Source organism: Citrus clementina, unplaced genomic scaffold (genome assembly GCF_000493195.1).
Source record: "Citrus clementina cultivar Clemenules unplaced genomic scaffold, Citrus_clementina_v1.0 scaffold_8, whole genome shotgun sequence".
Classification (NCBI taxonomy): domain Eukaryota; kingdom Viridiplantae; phylum Streptophyta; class Magnoliopsida; order Sapindales; family Rutaceae; genus Citrus; species Citrus x clementina.
In genome coordinates, this window is record NW_006262022.1 from 16,218,698 (window position 1) to 16,239,799 (window position 21,102).

Genomic DNA, 21,102 nt, shown 5'->3' on the forward strand with positions numbered 1-21,102 from the left:
GCCAACCCATGTCCTGCGTCCGCGCAAAAAATCTAGGCCTTCAAAACAAGTCGGACGCTTGTCCGCTGCCCGTGGTAGTTCTCGCATGACGGAGGCTAGCTGCAGCATCCGGCCCCCATGGAACAGCGGCAGCAGCGCCGAAAGGGGCATGGCCACTTCCCGCCCGCCACCTGCGAGGGAAGTGCCGACGGGCACGAACAGGCCTGGGCGAGCGCGGGTGCTGTGCCTGCCCCGCGACCCTGCGCTGCTTGCCCCGTGGGCGCGCGCGCGCGGGCGAGCTGTGCCTGTTCCTCGCTGTCTGCGCGCTTGCAGCACGCGATGGTGCCGCGCGCTGGAGCGCCTGCAGCCTCCCGCGCGCGGGCGAGCTGTGCCTGTTGCAGCACGCGATGGTGCCGCGCGCTGGCCGCGCGCTGGAGCGCCTGCTGCGCGCGATGCTGCGCGCGATGGTGCCGCGGCTTCGGTCGCTGTCTGCGCGCGATGGTGCCTACACGACCATGCTGCGCTCGATGGTGCCGCGCGCTTGCGCGCTGTTGCGCTCGATGGTGCCGCGCGCTTGCGCGCTGTTGTCGCGCGCTGGCTTGCTTGCTGCGCGCGATGGTGCCGCGCACTGGCGCCCCCATGCTGCGCGCGATGGTGCCGCGCGCTGGCGCCTGGCTTGCTCGCAAGCGCGCGCTGCCTGCCCCGCGATCGTGGGCAGCTTGCCTCGCGAGCCTGCGCTGCTTGCCGCGCGAGTGGGGGCTGCATGCCGCGCGCAAGCCTCGGCCGACTTCCTCGCGCGAGCGTGGGCTGCGTGCCTTGCCCGCGACCGCCCGCTGCCTTGCCTCGCTCGAGCGTCGGCAGTTTGCCTTCCTCACGACCGCGCGCTGCATCTAGTAGGCCTTCCAAACATGTCCAACGCTTATCAAATCAGTCCGTCTCCCCATGCTCTGCGTCTGTGCAAAAAATCTACCCCAAAAAAACTCGGTTGCTTGTCCCCTAACCCGTTGCCCTTTCCCGCAATTCATTGGAGGCTACCCGCGCGGGAAGTTGCCTTAAAATTTGAAAAGAAGATACAAAGATTTAGCTGCAGCTTGAACCCTTTACATGGAGGTCAAAATCACAAATAAAATTTCAAACCCACCGCTGAGCCGCCATGGATTCTTGTAACTATGGGCACAAATATTATTTAAATGGAAAAGTAAAATATAAATTAATAATAAAATAAATAATTAATAATTTCACATCGTAATTGGATATTTAAGTTGTTGTTTTCTGTGGTCGAATCAAAATTAAAACGTCTTAGGGTAAAAAAATATTAGGTTTAAAAAATTCGTGGTACGAAAAATGTGTCAAAACATGAGAAAATTGTAAAATTAAGGGTTCAAAAAGCCCCCCAAGCTCCTTCGGAACTTGACCACCGCATTCGTCTCGAAAAGTTATGCAGTTTAAAAAAAAAAAACACCTCAATCGGACCTCCGAGCACAAAGTTATCGCATTTTAAAGATTTCGACCTTTTCCAAACAATTTCTCAAGCGCCAGTGGCACTAAAACGCACCGTTTCTTTAATTTCAACTTACTATAAAAGGGACCTTTCCTCACATATTCCCGCACAAATGAAGCACACTTTTTCGGCTTCCCCCCAAAACCATATTATTCTCTCCAGTTCCCATTCAACTCCCATCACCTAATTTCGTATTCTTTCCCCCACAAATCATTGTTCCTCTATTTCCTTCTTCTCTCCTCTCGGGCAACCAGCAATTCAGCTCAAGTTATCTTTATACTTCTTCATTTTGTTTTTCAGGAACTGGAATTATGGGTACACAAATGGCACAAATTCTCTGGGTATGTTTCGTTTTTCTCCGTTTAATTTTGTATTTGATTTCAACTATCTATTCGCTTCTGGAAAAGAGTACATCTACTCCTGTTGTCTGATAAATTTGATGTTTACATTATGCTAACTTTATCTGGGCATGGAGTTACTGTTACTTGGCTTTACAGTTGTGGTCACTATACTATAAGAGTGTATATCCGTTTCGGTTTTTGTTACTTTTAATGTCCATGACATGTTGCTTTTAATTCATGTTTTTAACAAAGTATGCTTCCTCAATCCTTGTATCGGAGATGCATGTACCATATTGAAATCTTGAAATCTTTTACATCTGCAGCAGCCCTCTGGAGCAAGGCCTGCCTCGTTAATTATGTAACAGAGGTGGAATTTTGTCCACAGATTTTTATGATAAGAAATTACAAACTTTCACGTTATTTTCGTCTAAACAAATTTTATGAGTTAAGTTTTTTTTTTCTCTACAGTATGGATATAGATTCTAACATTTCTTTGTTCCAACTATATGCTGCATACAGGATGACGAAGATGATGATGTCAATGATGCTCGAGATGCCGGAATGGCTGCAAAGAGTAACAAATATGCAATTTCAAATGTGTTACATTTAGTAGTACTTCCTTCAATGCTATCTTATATTTGGAGCTTCTTTAAAAATTTTCATTGGTCACATGCTCGTATGAAAAATTTCTGATTAATAATATATAAAATCATGAAAACATAGGCCCAGTTGTTTAATATGTTCTTGCTTTCCTTTTCCCAAATGGTATTATATATATATTTTTTGGTTGCCTCTGCTATTTGCAAATCTTTTACCTCTTCAGATATCGCAGAATCATCAAGTCGGTGTAATGGAAATGTTAAAAGTAATAGCTCCTTGAGCTGAAGGGAGTCTTTAGCTGCATTGCTCCAATGCCTGAGAAAGTGAACAAACTTTGAAACCAGTGAACAGGTACTGCTTTGCTTTTAAATTCCTGAAATTATGCTGCTTACTGACAATTTCATATCTCATTCTCCACTTTCATCAACTCCTCTGACATATGTTTATTGCACAGAAAAGACAAATAGGTTCAGCTAAGTTCAGCGGAATTCTATTAGGGATAAAAGACAAATAGGTTCAGCTAAGTTCAGCGGAATTCTATTAGGGATTGCCTTGTTAATTAATTAATTTATTTTTATTGTTTTTACAAAGAATAAGTGGTTGCCAATTGCGTTAATTTGTTCCTATGCATCAGCCAAATGCTAGAAAATTAGGAGGCCAAACTGAAGGCTATTGCTTTCTCAATTGCAACCCTTTTATTTATTTATTTTTTATAAATTGTGATCCTCTCATAATTTAAATAAAATCAATAATATACCCACAAAGAATATTGTATGACACCACAGACAATATTCACTACTATACAAGTATTTTCAATAGAGTTTATTTATTTGTGCTTCAATCAACACGAAAAAAATCCTAGCCTTTAAATCATAATTGATTCAATGGTTGAGGTTAATGTTGTTGATACAAGAGTTTGGTTTGAACTATTATTTTCTTCTCTTGTAGTAAAATATTTGCTATTCATGTATAACAAAGCTACTTACATTGGAGAGAAATTGGCAGATAATATAAAATATAGAAATAAAATGGATGTAATCTCTCCCTCATGTTTTCACGAGCATGAAATATTATGTGTATACTGGTTCATTATAACAATAACTGGAAAAAAAAAATATAATAACTCATAATTTTTGGTATGCGAATTATATATGAACTTAACTTTTAGGCCATACTACTAGTCAAACCTACGCACCTGAAAAGAAGAAGAAGAAGAACACCCAGTGCATAGGAAACAAAGAAAAATTATAAACTACATAATAAGTTTTATTGAAAGAAATTTTTTGTTCAGATACATACATCAACATTGAAAATATTAGACCGTTCCAAGTAATATTTATGTATATTATCACTAATACAACACTAGTTGCCAAGTGTGAACGGCAAATTGTTACTAAATAACGTTAAACTTCTTGGTTCCCATCTACCTGAGTCCTGAGAACCTCAATTTCCTTCAAACACTCCTCTTTCTCCTTCAATAAATGTAATCTTTCCAGAAGCAACAGCCTCCAGCCTCTTGATTTCTGCTTCCCTGAACTGTAATCTCACCAGGCCCTCTATCCTCTTCTCTCCTTGTTTGGCCTGATTGAAATGAAGCATTTAATATTTAGAGAAGTTATGGATCACAGTATCCATAAAAATTATAACAGATGCATCCTTACACGTATACAATTTCTGAAATAACTTATATGCCAAAATCTGATTACAGGTTTAACATCCAATTAAAAAGAGCATAGAAACAAATCTTTTGCAATTCTTTCTGTTATTGATTAATAAATGTCCCAACATTTTCCGCCACATGATATACTAAATAAAATCTCTAACTGACAAATAATAGGTTTGCCATTTGCAATTCAATATGCTTGAACCCAATCAAACAAGAGAACCAAACTCAAGGCTTTTCAAGCTACAATGCAGCTTGCGCAGATACATAACTATACTTTATCTCTGTTGCCAGTTTGTGTACACGAAGAAATATGAATTTGGAGTGTTGACAGTACTAACAAATGCACAGCGAACATATACAGTACCCAAGTTTTCCAGTTGAAAGCATGGGGAAGAATCAAAGGAATACCTAATAATATGTAAAAATGAATTGATTTGTTAATAAATAAAAAATAGAAAAGAATGCACATAAGAGAACAGTAAGCATCAAACCACATACCTTGAACAACCCATCGTACAAATGGAGTCCAATTAATCTGCAATCAGTATCAATTATTTTGATCTGCAGAAGAAACAGTCAAAATAGAGTGAAAGTGGAAGTGGAATGACCTTTGCTAAAATTTTGTTAATATTAAAACGAAAACATTTCAGCCATACGGACAGAAGGGGGAAAATGCATTGTAACATAAAATAACCACAAAAATTCATTAGAGCAAGTCAACGACCATTATCTGCAGGACGGTCTATACGGTCAGAGACATCCCCCATAGCTCTACAGAATAAGTGCATAACTTCATCAGTGCAAGAATGCAACAGATAAGGGGGGGGGGGGGGGGGGGGGAAGACATTTAATTGGTTCTCACACCTAAATGACTAAATCTACTTTCTGACGTTTATGAATGTTTCAATGGGGACAGTCGACCTTCTGATAGAAAATTGATCGTCGAAAACTAAGGCAAATGATAATTAACAGAAACAGACAGAACATTACTAGCCTATATAAGAGTCCAAATTTCTCACAATTGCGAAGAATCCCAAAACCTTGGCCTTGCCGCGCTGAAATACCTTTCTAACGTGAGCTTAAACAATGTCAAACATCTGCTAATCAAATGATGAAATCTAATTGTCACTCTTTTTTTTATTATCTTGAATGTTTGAACCTTGTAACGAGCTCAGATGACTCCACATCCCACCGAAGAACACAGACTTTGTATCTTTCTGTCGCAATAAATAGAAAATCCTATGCTTCACCCTTATATGAGCACAAAACATAAATAAAATCAAACCACAAACAATATCAGAGCTGCAACAATATAACTCTTACAAGAATAAAAATGGCAACTCACATGAGGGCTGAAAAGTTCAAGCGTTGCAATTCTTCCATATATCAGTACATCCAACATAGGCTGATCACGAAAACACATAACGTCAACAAACCTTGTCCTAGTATAAAGTGCATCTGTATTCTAATTCTTACAAGAATAAAAATGCAACTCAACACACTCAAGGCTCCAATTGAAGCACTAACGGGTACATTAATGCAAGAACATAAAAAGAAAAATAATGAATGATACCTGTAGTCCCTAAGGAGTCAGCAAATGTATTTCCATACGTAAACATTTCCTCAAAGAAGATTGAACTATAAATAGACTGCCAATGGATCAAAATGCACTTTCAACACAATATCCAACTAAATTTGAAAATGGCGCAAAATCATTAGTTGAAATTCGTGACACCAAAATGAACCATACAACAATTCTTTAACTCTTACTCCACAATGCTAACTGACAAACTCAGAAATTGAATTCATTCTCATAAACTGTTTCTTATGTAGGCCGGGTGTGATATTTCTTCAGGATTTAAATAGGGGTGAGCATCCATCATTCTCATCACCACTTGTAATAGAATTCTCTAGAACTAGGCATTCCACCCCCTATAAATAGGGGTGAGCATCCATCATTCTCATCACCACCAACACACCCACACAACACACCTAGTACACTACCTCTCAAGCTCTCTTGTACAAACACTCTTGTAATTATTCAAAGTGAAATACAATCATCTTTGGCCATTCCACTCTTATTTCCCTTAACATTTTCTCCAAGTGTGTGTGCTTGGCTTGTTTAGGGAGTAATCTAGGCTTACTTGGCGACTCACACGCTAAGGTCGCTCAAGTGCCGCACGGGAACTTACTGCGCAAAACTATCACCCCGTGACAAGTGGTATCAGAGCTACGGTTTGCACCCACACGCAAACTAGCTCATAGACGATGGCCAATCCTTCCAGCACATTGCAAGAGGACGCACTCAGTGCGGAGGTACAGGAGCAAGCTCGTGGCCGCGAGGAGGGAGGACGCGGACAACCAAAGTCCCGAGGTAAGTCCAAAGCCCCTTCTATGGATGCATTGGAACCTCGTGTTGCCACGCTCGAAACGTCAATGGCCGCTGTCCAAGACACCCTTGATACATTAGAGGAGCGAGTCGATGGCCTTGAGGGCGAATATGGCGAATTCACTGTAGCCACCAAAGCCCTTATGCAAGACCAAGCCGACTCTCTCCAAGGGGAGTTTCGAGCGTTCCATGACGAGCTGCTCAACCTGCGTACCTTCGTGCAAAATGAGTTGCGTGCAGTCCGTGCGGAGGTTGACGAGGTCCGCTCGGATTGGGCTTGGCACAAGCGCACACTCACGCTTAGCCCGGCTGCGGTTCTCGCAAGCTTGAGTGATGAGCGTCGCATTGACGTGCCCAAGCCCGATACTTATGATGGTGCGCGCAATGCCATTGTGGTGGATAACTTCCTGTTTGGGCTAGAACAATATCTCGACGCGATGGGTGTCCGAGATGATGCGTCAAAGGTAGGCACCGCGCCTACATTCCTCCGAGGCTCCGTGCAACTATGGTGGCGGCGGAAACACGGTGAGATGGGCAAGGGCATTTGCGCCATCAGCACATGGGCCGAATTTCAGCAGGAACTTCGCAAGCATTTTGCCCCAAGCAATGCGGAGAAGGAAGCACGAGCGCGGTTACGTCGGCTCAAGCAAACGGGTAGCGTCCACGATTACATCAACGACTTCACCACCCTTATGCTTGAGATTTATGACATGTCTGATAAGGACTCTCTTCTACTTTCAAGACGGAGCTTGATAGGCGTGGCGTGCAAACTCTCGACGATGCCATTGCCATTGCGGAATCACTCTCCGATTACTCCGCCCAGCCCAAAGACAAGAGGCCTAGCCATGGCAAAGGTGGGGGAGAGGGCCGAAAGGACAAAGGCCGCAACCGCAAGGAATGGGGACAGAAAAAGCCTCCAAGCGGCAAGAGCGGGCAGGCAAGACAGAAAAACAGCAGCCGCCAAAGCCTCGAAGCCCATGTTTCATTTGCAATGGCCCTCATTGGGTGCGCGACTGTCCAGAGAAAAAGTCGCTTAGCACCCTTGCCGCTCAGCTCAAGGGCGACTCTCCATCGACACCGGAAGAACCCCAACCTAGAGTGGGTTCCCTCAAACGCCTTGGAGCGCTTGAAAGCCATCCGCCCATAGCCACGAGGAAAGGGCTCATGTATGTGAACACCACAGTTAATGGGCAAGCTGTTCGGGCATTGCTCGACACCGGAGCCACCCACAACTTCATCTTGGAAGAAGAGGCTAAGAGCCTAGGCCTAAAGGTGACAAAGGACGGAGGCACAATGAAGGCGGTAAACTCACCCGCCAAGCCCATTGCTGGCACCGCACAAGGAGTGCGCGTTACTCTTGGAACGTGGAGCGGAAAGCTCGACGTCTCGATCGTGCCCATGGACGACTTCAAGATGGTCCTCGGTATGGAGTTCTTCGACCGAGTTCATGCATTTCCACTGCCGGCCATGAACTCCATAAGCATCCTCGATGGGAGTATGGCATGCATGGTTCCAGCCAAGCGCTCGAAGACTGCGGACAAGGCGCTCTCCGCCATGCAGTTCAAAAGGGCTTTTCGGAAGGATCCTAGCTTCTTGGTCTCCATCCGGGAGGTGAATAATGAAGAAGATCAAGAAGACTTGCCAAGCCAACCTCCTCCACTCATCCAATCAGTCCTTGACGAATTCAAGGACGTCATGCCTCCGAAGCTCCCACCAAGTCGAGAGGTGGAACATGAGATTGAGCTAGAGCAAGGCGCGAAGCCGCCAGCCTTAGCGCCTTACCGCATGGCGCCACCCGAGTTAGAAGAGTTGCGGAGGCAACTCAAAGACTTGCTTGATGCGGGCTACATCCGCCCTTCCAAGGCCCCGTTCGGTGCACCGGTACTTTTTCAAAAGAAGAAGGATGGATTTCTACGCATGTGCATCGACTATCGGGCGCTCAACAAGATTACAATCAAGAACAAGTATCCGATCCCCTTGATTGTGGACTTGTTCGATCAACTCGGCAGCGCGCGGTACTTCACCAAGCTCGACCTACAGTCCGGGTACTACCAAGTGCGCATCGCCAAGGGTGACGAACCAAAGACGACGTGCGTGACCAGGTATGGCTCTTTCGAATTTCTTGTTATGTCGTTTGGTCTCACCAATGCACCGGTGACATTCTGCACTCTCATGAACAAAGTTCTCCAACCGTTTCTCGACCGTTTTGTTGTGGTGTACTTGGATGACATTGTGGTGTACAGCACCACACTCGAGGAACATGCCCAACACTTACGGCAAGTTCTCCAAGTACTACGCAACAATGAACTCTACCTCAAGCTGGAAAAGTGCTCGTTTGCCCAACGAGAGGTGGAGTTTCTTGGCCACAAGATAGCGGACGGGAAACTCATGATGGAGGACACGAAAGTAAAGGCTATACTTGAATGGAAACCTCCCGCCAATGTACCCAAACTCCGGTCTTTTCTCGGGCTAGTGAACTATTACCGCCGCTTCATCAAAGGGTATTCGGCTAAAGCGGCACCCTTGACCGAACTATTGAAGAAGAACCGCACGTGGCATTGGTCCAAGGAATGCCAACGCGCTTTCGGAGAATTGAAGAAGGCTATTTTCGAACAGCCCATCCTCGCACTTCCAGACCATACAAAGCCATTTGAGGTTCAAACTGATGCCTCCGACTTTGCCATAGGTGGAGTACTCATGCAAGAATGTCACCCCATAGCGTTCGAGAGCCGGAAGCTCAATGACACGGAACGCCGCTACACCGTGCAAGAGAAGGAGATGACAGCCATTGTCCATTGCCTACGTGTGTGGCGACACTACTTGCTTGGCTCACACTTCGTGATCTTGACAGACAACGTAGCCACGAGCTACTTCCAAACACAAAAGAAGTTGAGCCTCAAGCAAGCTAGGTGGCAGGACTTTCTTGCGGAATTTGATTATAGGCTCGATTACAAGCCCGGAAAAGCCAACGTTGTTGCGGATGCTCTAAGTCGCAAGCGGAGTTGGCTACACTTAGCATGAGCCAGCCAAAGTCCGATCTCATCATGCGCATCAAGGAAGGCCTTCAACAAGATCCATTGGCGAAAGATTTGTTGGACAAGGTGCTTGAAGGGAGGACGAGACGATTTTGGCAAGAGGAAGGCATCCTCCTCACCAAGGGAGACCGACTATTTGTACCAAGGTGGGGAAATTTGCGACGAGAGGTGATCAAGGATTGCCATGATTCGAAGTGGGCTGACCACCCCGGAGTAGAGCACATGACCGCACTCGTCCAAGCCTCCTACTTTTGGCCACACATGAGGGATGACATTGAGGCCTACGTGCGGACATGTCTCGTGTGCCAACAAGACAAGGCGGATCGCCAACTTCCGGCGGGACTATTGGAGCCTTTACCAACAGCATCAAGACCATGGGAGAGTGTCACCATGGACTTTATCTCGGCCTTACCCAAATCCGAGGGGTGTGGAAGCATCATGGTGGTAGTCGACCGCTATAGCAAGTATGCAACTTTCATCGCCGCACCGACCGATTGCAAAGCGGATGAGGCTGCCCGCCTATTTGTCAAGCACATCATCAAACTTTGGGGAGTTCCAAAAAGCATCGTGAGCGACTGGGATCCACGCTTCACCAGATGCTTTTGGACGGAGCTCTTCAAGATGTTGGGAACCGACCTCAAGTTCTTAACAAGCTTTCATCCGCAAACGGATGGACAAACCGAGCGCATCAATAGCCTACTCGAGATGTATCTTAGGCATTATGTGAGCGCTCACCAGCGAGATTGGGTGAAGTTGCTGAACGTTGCCCAATTCTCATACAACCTACAATGGAGCGAGGCTACGGGCAAGAGTCAATTCGAGATCATCATGGGATTTCAGCCGACGACGCCCAACGCCATAGCCTCGACCTATGAAGGAAAGAGCCCAGCAGCCCACAAACTCGCTCACGAATGGCATGAAGAAGCGGATATCACGCGAGCATATCTCGACAGGGCCGCTCAGAGAATGAAAAAGTGGGCTGACTCAAGGAGACGCCACGTCGAGTACAAGGAAGGCGACCAAGTGATAGTGAAGCTCCTACCCCAACAGTTCAAGACATTGCGGAAAGTCCACAAAGGGTTAGTAAGACGATATGAAGGGCCTTTCGAAGTAGTTCGACGCGTGGGCAAAGTCTCCTACCAACTCCAACTTCCACCAAAACTCAAGATCCATCCGGTCATCCACGTGAGCTTGCTCAACCCATACCACGGAGACATGGGAGATCCAAGCCGAGGCAAGTCAAGACGTGCCTCAACCGCCGCTGTCACCGCTATTGACAAGGACATGGAGTACATTCTTGCGGATCGAGTAATCCGAAGACGAGGCATACCGGCTTACTATGAGTACTTGGTGAAATGGAAGAACCTCCCCGAGAGTGAAGCAACATGGGAGCGCGAAGACGATCTATGGCAATTCGCGGAACATGTGCAGCTCTACAAGCACAACAACGCGACGAGGACGCCGCGAACATAGGTGGGGGAGGATTGTCACGGGCTCGCTTGACGCTCAAGGTGGATACACTTAGAAGTGGGGGTTAACTTAGAAATTGGGCCACCAAGACAACTAACTAGCTGGGGTGCACTTAGCAAATCCCCCACCAAGGCCCAAAGTCTAGAACTCTCTACATATTACCCATTCACTAGAACTTTCTAGGACTCAGCACTTGGGTCCCCAAGCATTTTGCCACTTGTAATAGAATTCTCTAGAACTAGGCATTCCTCCCCCTATAAATAGGGGTGAGCATCCATCATTCTCATCACCACCAACACACCCACACAACACACCTAGCACACTAGCTCTCAAGCTCTCTTGTACAAACACTCTTGTAATTATTCAAAGTGAAATACAATCATCTTTGGCCATTCCACTCTTATTTCCCTTAACATTTTCTCCAAGTGTGTGTGCTTGGCTTGTTTAGGGAGTAATCTAGGCTTACTTGGCGACTCACATGCTAAGGTCGCTCAAGTGTCGCACGGGAACTTGCTGCGCAAAACTATCACCCCATGACATGCAGCTGCCTTTCTTCATAACTCTCACATGCCAAAGTCAGATACCATTGGAAATTGCAAAAAAACCCTTAGGTTTAACTCTATTTTTTTATATTCATTTTTAGCGGATTTAGTTAGCAATTTTTAATCAATCTATGGGTAGATAAGACGAGATTACAGGTTTCAACAAGGACATAAGATTATATAAATATTGAATCATGTATGAACTGAGTATTTTATAGGTCATTGCAGAATCAATTTGCTATTCTTTAGCTACTCAATTTTTTTTTTTTGGGAAATTGAAGTGCTAACTACAAGTAAGACGATGGCTGTTATTACAAGTGTGACAATCATTAATTTTCTTATGGTTAAAACTTTTTTAAGCTTTGTCATTTTGTGCTTTATGTTGAACATATTTAAGAGATAACATAATTAAAATTATATGATTTTTTTTGCTGAATTGCCTTAAAATTATATGATTTTTTTGGCTGAATGTGCATTATGGTTGTGTTTCCTTATATTTGGTAAATTTTTTGCTGAATTGACTTAGGATTTTATGACTTTTTTTTTCACTAAATTTTATATGGATGAGAACTCATATGATTTTATTTGCTGAATTGGCTTAAAATTATATGATGTGCATTATGGTTGTTATTCCTTATATTTGGTAAATTTTTTGCTGAATTGGCTTAGGATTATATGACTTTTTTTTTTCACTAAATTTTATATGGATGAGAACTCAATTTGTCACGGTAATAATTCCTTGGACACTTTGGCAACTACTCAAAGCAAGAGGAAAAAGCCATCAGAGAGATCGGAAATATGGGACCAATTCACTAAATACAATCCATGTAATAAATGCAAGTGTAATTATTATGGTAATGATTATGCTTGTTTATGCTTGTAAGAATAAACATGGGACTAAAATTGGGACTAGTACATTAAGGAATTATTTGTTGCGTTGTCCTAATTATTTGAGCACATTTGAGGATGAACATCAAACTTCTCATGAAATGAAAGATGAATCTACCAACAAAGTGTTGGCTCCACTGGCAATGAAGTCTGTTTAAGTGGCTTGACTGGGTTTGCTCCCTAGTTCGAGTCGCAGGGAAGTCGCCTTTGTTGGGAGAACCTGTGCCTCTCGGTTTGAGCGGGGACTTCTAGTCTGGGTTGTGGTACAGGCTTAAAGGTGCCTCCCACAGTTGGGGCCCTCCCCAGGATACCTTGTGGTTAAGACAAAAAAAAAAAATATATGAATCTAAGTCTCATGTCTTTGATAAAGAAGAACGTAGAAAAGCCCTTACGAGGTTCGTTATTATTGATGAATTACCTTTTAGTTTTGTGGAGAAATAGGACTTTCAACAATATAGTAAGCAATTGGAACCAAACTTTGATCTACTGTCTAGGAGAACCCTTGCTAGAGATGTGTACAAAATTTTTTTTGGAGGAAAAGCAAAAATTGTGAAACTTTTTGGTTTCAAATAAGCAAAGGGTTTGCATACGAAAAAAATGATTATATACATTCACAAGCAAGGTCTTTAGGTGGAGCTAAGTACTTTTTATCTTTAGTTGATGACTTTTCTAAGATGGTTTAGGTTTATCCTTTAAGAAGCAAAGATCAAGCTTTAATAATTTTAATTATTGAAAAGTTTTGATCGAAACTCAAACAAATAGAAAATACAGAGTATTTAGGTGGAGCTAAGTACTTTTATCTTTGATGACTTTTCTAGGATGGTTTGGTTTATCCTTTAATAAGCAAAGATCGAACCTTTGATACTTTTAATAACTAGAAAGTTTCGATCGAAACTCAAACAAATAGAAAAGTCAGAGAACTTAGAATTGATAATGGTTTGGAGATCTTAACAGTCAATTTGATGATTTTTTTGACAAAAATGATATTCTTAGGCATAAGACAGTAGGCTTACATATGAGCAAAATGGTTTGGCTGAAAGAATGAATGCAACTCTAATGGAAAAATTTAGGTGCATGTTAATTCATTCTAAGCAACCTAAGGCACTGTGTGCTAAAGATTTAAACACAACATGTTATCTCGTTAATAGAAGTCCCTAAACTATTTTACATTTCAAAACTCCTTGTGAGATATGGTTAGAGAAGTTTGCAAATGTTTTGGTGTCCTGCTTATACACACTTAAAACAAGGCAAACTTAAACCTAGAGACTTAAAATGTGCCCTCTTGAGGTATTCTGATGGGGTCAAGACTTATAAGATTTGTTGTACTATTATGAAGCCACATAAGTGTATAATTGGTAGGGATGTGGTCTTCAATGAAACTGAAATGCTGAAGGATCAAGTTGCTACACAAGTAGATGTATAATAGTTCCAAAACCTGATGAATCTCATTTTGAGTGGAATTATCTTGAATTAAGGATGTGCATGATAGAGATCATAATGAATTTGATGATTAAGAAAATATAAGGCTACTAACTCAATATCAGGACAAATTTCCATTCAAGAATATTAACTCAGCAGGGATAAATAGAAGAGGACAGTGAAGGCACTTAAGAGATTGGAATATGCTGACTTAATAACATATACCTCCACAAGTAGCATATGAATTAGATTATAAAGAATTAAAATTTTATGCAAAAGCTGTTGCAATTCAAAATTCAGTTGAGCACATTTAGGCTATGTAGGATGACATGAAATCTCTTTATAAAAATGAAACTTAGGAGTTGATTTAGAAACTAGAAAGTAAGAAGATAGTAGGCTGCAAATGGATTTTCATGATCAAAGAAGGTATTCTTGGTGTTGAATCAAGAAGGTTCAAATCTAGGTTGATTACCTAAGCGTTCATACATAAAGAAATGATTGATTTCACTGAAGTATTCTCTTCATACAACATGTCTCAATTAGAATAATCTTATCACTTGTTGCTGTCAATGGCATGCATGTTCAACAGATGGATTTCAAAATTGCTTTCTTACAAGAAAAGCTTTAAGAAGAAATTGTAATGTCACAACTTGAAGACTTTATTGACCTTAAGAATTTAGATTGGGTTTTTTTATTGAAGAAATCCCTTTATGGCAAATTTGACAGCCATATGCAGAAGCTGCATTTTCATAGATGCAGTTATGATTGTTGTGCATAATTAAGAAAGGTTAACGAAGATGAAATGATGTATCTCATTCTATATGTTGATGACAAGCTTTTGGCTTATACATACATAAGGCAGATAGAGATATTGAAGTGGCAGCCACATGATGAGTTTGATTAAAATACCTTGGTTTTGTAAAAAGGATATGTGGAATGGTTGATTAGGGACAAAAAAGCCAAGACTTTGTTTATTTTTCAAGAAATAAATATTATCAAAGTCTTAGAAAAAATTGGGATGTTAAACAGCAAGTCAGTGTAAACACCTTTGGCTGCATATTTCAGATTATAGAATCAACAGTGTCCAAATATTAATCTTGAGCAATCATAAATGTCAAAAGTACTTATGCTAGTGTTGTTGGCTACTTAATGTATGTAATCGAGTTAACTAGGCTAGACATTTCATATGCTGCCAGTGTTGTGAGTAGGTTTATGGATAATCTTGGCAAAGAGTATTGGAGAGTTATAAAATAGATACTTAGGCATCTAAAGGGAGGTGAGAGACAAAACGATAGCTCGATGCTAGGTTATGTGTACTCTGATTATGCCGAATATCTTAACAATAGAAGGTCCCTTGCAAGTTACTTGTTCATTGTCGATAATTATACTATCAGTTGGAAAGCAGCACTGCAGAGTGTTGTGGCGTTGTCAACAACAGAGGCTGAGCATACAGTTGCTACAGAGCCTTTTAAGGAAACTATATGGTTAAACACTTATTGAATGAATTGTGTATTATCAATCTTCAGTAACAGTCTTCTATGATAGGCAAAGTGCTATTTATTTAAAGATCAGATGAAATTCTGATCTAAATTTTGACAAAATCAACTATTTCAAGCATTTTATTAAATTTTTTAGCACAAGTTTAGTGCATTTTTTAGGGCGAAATTCACTAATGAAGGGATAAGGATTTTAATTTTGAGCTTATTTTTTACATGCATATAGACATCGGTGAAACAACTAAGAATCAATTTTGGTGCCTGCGTGAGATTTTGCACTCATTTCGACCTTCAATCTAATGTCATAACACAAAATTTTATGCCTTATTCATCTGATGGCCTTTTCTTACCAATTTCTACATCGGCCAAAGAGTTTCGCATTAATTCAACAAGTTCTTCTTTATTTTGTTAGGAACTTTTTAGAAGATTTGTGAAAATCATTCTTGTGCTCTCCAAACATCTCAGAACAACCTTGTTGTTGTACAAATTTTAATGTACTCGCAAGCACACGAATCTATTATAGTAAAGATCAATGGTGACAAGTGACGATCCCACGAGGAGGTGGATTTTAATTGTGTGCAGAATTAATTTTGTAAATGGGTGATTGGATTTGTGGTGGAAATGATTTGAAATATGCTAAATCTTAAATTGAATTGGTGAGAATAAATTCTAAAATTGGAATTGAAATGGCGAGAATAAATTGAAGAGAAATCTATTGAAATGACGTACTTGGGTATCTGGATCCGTATCAACATGCATCATGGGCTAAATAATCCGTATTAATGCCAATTAAATCATGAGGGGGGAATCCACACCTCATGAACCACGCTCTAATTAATATGGTGCTAAGGGCTTATCGTGCCAAATAATAATAACCTTGTACTAGAGAGCCGGTGTAACCAAGGCGGTATCTAGACAATACTATTATTATTTATCGACGAAAAGTCAAAACATCCACAAAAATTAGAGGGGAAGAGAAAATAAATTTACCAAATTAAGCCCATGACACATGTTGAGACTTCACCTTCAACCCAAGCTTGAAAGAAAATTAGCTACTCATAATTGAACTAGGGGCAAAATGGGAATTTATTAAAATACTAAGAAAATACAAGATGGAGAGAGAATTACAGAAAATGAATCCCAAAAATGGATTCAGAGATATCAAATTAAGGGGGGAGGCCCCCTTTTTATAGATACATGGAGTAAATTATGGCCATCAGATTAAAAACAGTTTGGACGCTCAGGATTGCGCCACGTCATCAGTCAACAGTCCACGGTTTGACCACGCGGATGAACAGTAACACGGTTTGACTCGGATGAACATTAACGCGGTTTGACTTGGATGAACAGTAACACGGTTTGGTTGAAAATAATCCTGTGTGATGCATGTATCGTACGCGAGATTTTTCGTCCACTGATATGCTGCCACATCACCATCAACAGTACATAAGAATTTTAGCCCAACAGGATCGTGACACCTCATCAGTCAATGCCACATCATCGGTCAATGCCACATCATCATCCGTCTATGTGAACAGTGTCGTGAACAGTAACGTATACAGTACCGTACACGTGAATAGTGCCGTACATGTGAACAGTGCCATTTTTCTTTTTATGCTCCTCCTAAGGTTTTCGACCGTCCTGAGTTCAAAAGTGATGTTCATTTTGCCATCTGATTTCTCGTTTATTGTGAAATGACTATGATGCCCATAAAATACATAAAATACTTAATTAAAATAAAACACATGTAATTAAATCACAAGAAGGTTAAATACATAAAAGTAAGGGTTGTTAGTAAGACTTGAAATATAAAATGACGGTTTTCTCCTTTATAAATATGCATTTTCTAACATTCAACACTTGTAAAACCTCACTTAGGCTAAGGAATTGACTCTTATTTCATATTGTGTTCTCATCTTGCCATTAGCTTTGAATTCAACACTTAATTCCTTCAATAGTGAATATGCCCATAGAAAAATCTAAAACCATGTGCTATAGCCTTTGGTTCTAGGCTTGAATGGCGCAAAACATCACTTGAGCCTTGAATCGACTTTCATTTAATGTTGTGATAGGTTTATATCTAGATACATGCCTTCTAAAGAGTTTTATATCAATGTAATAGGTTCTCCATAATTTTTGGGAATTTTTTTTGAAAATTATGAGAAAATTATCCATGTTGTTTTGTAATGACCTCGTAAAACTTCACCAAGGCATCATAATCGGCTCTTGTATGATTTGATGATGTCTTCTCACTAATGTCAAAGGCATGCAAAAAGTTAACATGAAATTCAATGCCCAACACCTTCAATGTCGAATACAGATTTAAACTACCTAGAAACAAGTGCTATACCCTTCGATTATATGCCTAAATGGGCGTAAAACCTCATCTATGCCTTAGAGTCAACTATTGTTTGATCTTGCAGTCTCATTTTGCCAATGTCTGTGCCTGCAAAGAGTTATGCATCAACCCAACGAGTTCTTTTTTTTTTAACTAATTATACTAAAATTATTCATGTGGTCTTGTAATGACCTCATAAAACCTCACTTGGCACTGGGATTTAACTCATGTTTGATCTTATGGCCTTGTCCTACCAATATCTACATGCATGCAAAAAATCAACTCAAAGTTCAACCGCCAACCTCTTGATCAGCGAATACATCCCATCTTTAAAATGGTCTACAACCATGTGCTATAGACCTCGATTATAGGCCCAAATGGGTGCAAAACCTCACTCGGGACTCGTAATTGACTTTTGTTTGATCTTGAGGTCTCTTCTTGCCAATGCCTACAATTTTTATGGGTTTTATGTCAATCAAACAAGTTGTTGAGTACTGGAGAATGCATATTTATAAAAGAGTAAAATTGTCAATCTAACATTTCTACTTTTATGTATTTAAGTCCCTTGAACTTTGATTGTGTGAATTTTGTTATAATTTGAGTATTTTATGTATTTCATGGGTATTTTGGTTATTTCATGATTCACAAGAAAATGGACAGTAAAACAAACAGTATTTTTGAGTTCAGAATAGCTAAAAAACTCAGGAAGGACATAAAAGGCAAAATCATACACGAACAGTACCTCTTTATATATAAACAATACCGTATCTGTGAACACTACTATAATTTTACAATTTTGGCTAGGCCCAGCTGATGTGGCATTGACTAATGATGTGACAGCATCTTATTGGACCGATGATGCCGCATAAGTGATGATGAAGAGTTGATCAATGATGTCGCAGCACATTATTGGACCAAAAAGTGGATCAAAAAATGCGCGAATGATATATGCACATACACGGAATAATAGCCCTGATAATGTGTTCTATCCAATCAAAGCTTGCCATATTGTGCAATCCTAAGCGTCTCAAATTATTTTCATCCGATGGGCATGATTTACTTACCATATCTATAAACAGGGGGCTCCCCTTAACTTGACACCCTTGGATTCATTTTTTAACTCTATTTTTTGTGATTCCCTCTTTATCTTATATTTTCTACATATTTTAATAAAATTTCCATTTTGCCTCTAATTAAAAAAATAAGTAACTAATTAGTTCTCAAGCGTGAGTTGAAGGTAAAGTCGTACATGATCCATGGGCTTAATTTAGTAAGTTTATTCACCCTCTCTAAGATATAATTGGATTATTTTGGCTCACCATTGACAAATAGTAATAATTGTATCTAGATTTTACACTAGTATACCAGTTCCCTAGTGCAAAATTAGTACTATTTGGCATGATGAGCACTTTATACTAATTAATTTAAAAAAACTCCCTTTTAGTATTTATGGTCTTTCTTGAGTCAGTGTTGACAGAGAATATTTCTAAGTTATTTAGTAGACAATCTTGTCATATTTTCGACAACAAGACTGTTATCACCTGACACAACATGTAGTTGACACCATATTTAGCAGAAGATTATTTCCTTTGGCACAATGAGTGCTTGATACAACATTTATTAGATTTAGGCTTATGAGGAGTGGAAATATCCTCTCATAAATTAATTGGAATTAAAAAGGAAATTAAGCCTATGGTAAAATATTGAGTGTGAATCTAAAGACTCAAGCACTTCATTTATATTGTTCCATCTTTAACTCATTCCCGCCATTTTATTTTAAATCTTAAGATAAATAAATCACATCCAACCAACTCACAAACAAACTTGGAAAATTAACCCTACACACAATTAAATCCAGCTCCTCATGGAATCAACACTCATCACCATTAATATATATTAAAATAGATTCGTACGCTTGTGAGTACAATAAAATTTGCACAACACAAGTGCTCCATAATTGTTGGGAATATTTTAAAAAATTATGTAAAAATTATTGTTGTGGTGCTGTAAAGTCTCGTAACGATCTCATAAAACCTCCCCGGCCTTACGATGGACTTCCGTCTAATCTTATCTCTTGCCAGTGTCTATATGCATTTAAAAGATGGGCTTGAAATTTAACTCAACCACCTTCAATGATAAACATGCCCCTAAAAGGGGCCAAAAATGTGTTTTTATGGCCTTATTGGTCCCAAAACATCACGTAGGCCTCGAAATCGACTTCTGTCTTGTGTTCTCATCTTACCAATCTTGTCTTGCCAATTTTTATAGCTCCTAAAGAGATTCATGTCCATCTAACAAGTTATCTATAATTTTTGGGAACTTTTTCAAAAGTTATATGCAAATTGTTCCTATAGACTCATAATGTCTCATAACAACCTTGGAAAACCTCATCCAGGCCATAGTATTGACTACGATTTGAGCCTCTGGTCTTGTCTTGCCAATGTCTACATGCATGCAAAAAATAAATTCAAAATTCAATCTCTTACCTATTCAGCAGCAAATAAATCGCTAAACCAACCCAGAACCATGTACTATAACCTACGATTTTATTGAAAAATACGATTCTAAATTGACTTGGAATCGTGTTATAGCCTTGGGTTCTAGGCCTAAATGGATGCAGAACCTCATTCGAGCTCATAATCCACTCTGTTTGCACCTTTGCTTCTGTCTAGTCAATCTCAATATGCATGTAAAAAGGCCTAGAACTGTGTGCTATAGCCTTCGCTTCTAGGCCAACTAGGTACAAACCTCACCCGAGCCTAGAAATTGACTCTTGTTTTATTTCATGGTCTCATTTTAGTAATGTCTATGCCAACCAAAGAGTTTTGCTTCAATCCGATAAGTTCTTCACAATTGTTGGGATTTTCTTTTGAAAATTATTCTTGTGGTCTTGTAATGTCTTGTAACGACCTTGTAAAATTTACCTGGGCCTCAAAATTGAGTCTTTTTTTTTTATTTATGGTCTTGTCTCACTATGTCTATGTGCGTAAAAAAGGTAAGATAAAAAACTCAACCCTAACCCCTTTAATGATAAATACGTGCGTCAAAAAGATCATATCAAAATTCAACCCCGACCGTTTTAATGATGAATATGCACCCAAAATGGCCTAGAACTATGTATTATAACCTTCAATTATTGCCCAAATGTGCGTAAAACGTCATCCAGGCCTTCGAATTGCTTCATATTTAATCCCAAAAAGTTTTGCATCAATTGAAAGTTCTCCATAATTTTGGGGATTTTTTAAAAATTATGCAAAGGTTATTCATGCAGTCTCGTAGTACCTTGTAATGACTTCGTACAAATTCAGCCGGCCCTCACAATTGAGTTCCGCTTGATTCCGTGGTCTTGACTCGCCAATGTTTACTAATATGTAGTAACTCGACTTGAAATTGAAACCCTAGCATTTCAAGGACAAATACGCTCCCTAAAAAGGCTTA

The 21,102-nt window shown here is 40.4% G+C and overlaps 1 protein-coding gene and 1 long non-coding RNA gene across 2 annotated transcripts; one reads left to right on the forward strand and one right to left on the reverse strand.

Moving 5' to 3' along the window:
• The first annotated feature begins 1,606 nt into the window (after window positions 1–1,606).
• LOC112096229 lies at window positions 1,607–2,969 on the forward strand. The gene is made up of 2 exons (XR_002904324.1): window positions 1,607–1,821; window positions 2,341–2,969. It is a non-coding gene; the product is annotated as an uncharacterized LOC112096229 (long non-coding RNA).
• Window positions 2,970–3,741: 772 nt separating this feature from the next.
• Window positions 3,742–5,933, reverse strand: LOC112096221 (DNA damage-binding protein 1-like). The gene is made up of 4 exons (XM_024179418.1): window positions 5,661–5,933; window positions 5,433–5,492; window positions 4,586–4,648; window positions 3,742–4,002 (listed from the first exon to the last, which is right to left on the reverse strand). The coding sequence occupies exons 2-4, from the start codon at window positions 5,487–5,489 to the stop codon at window positions 3,865–3,867; spliced, it is 258 nt and encodes an 85-aa protein (XP_024035186.1). The 5' UTR covers window positions 5,490–5,492; window positions 5,661–5,933; the 3' UTR covers window positions 3,742–3,864.
• Window positions 5,934–21,102: the final 15,169 nt, after the last annotated feature.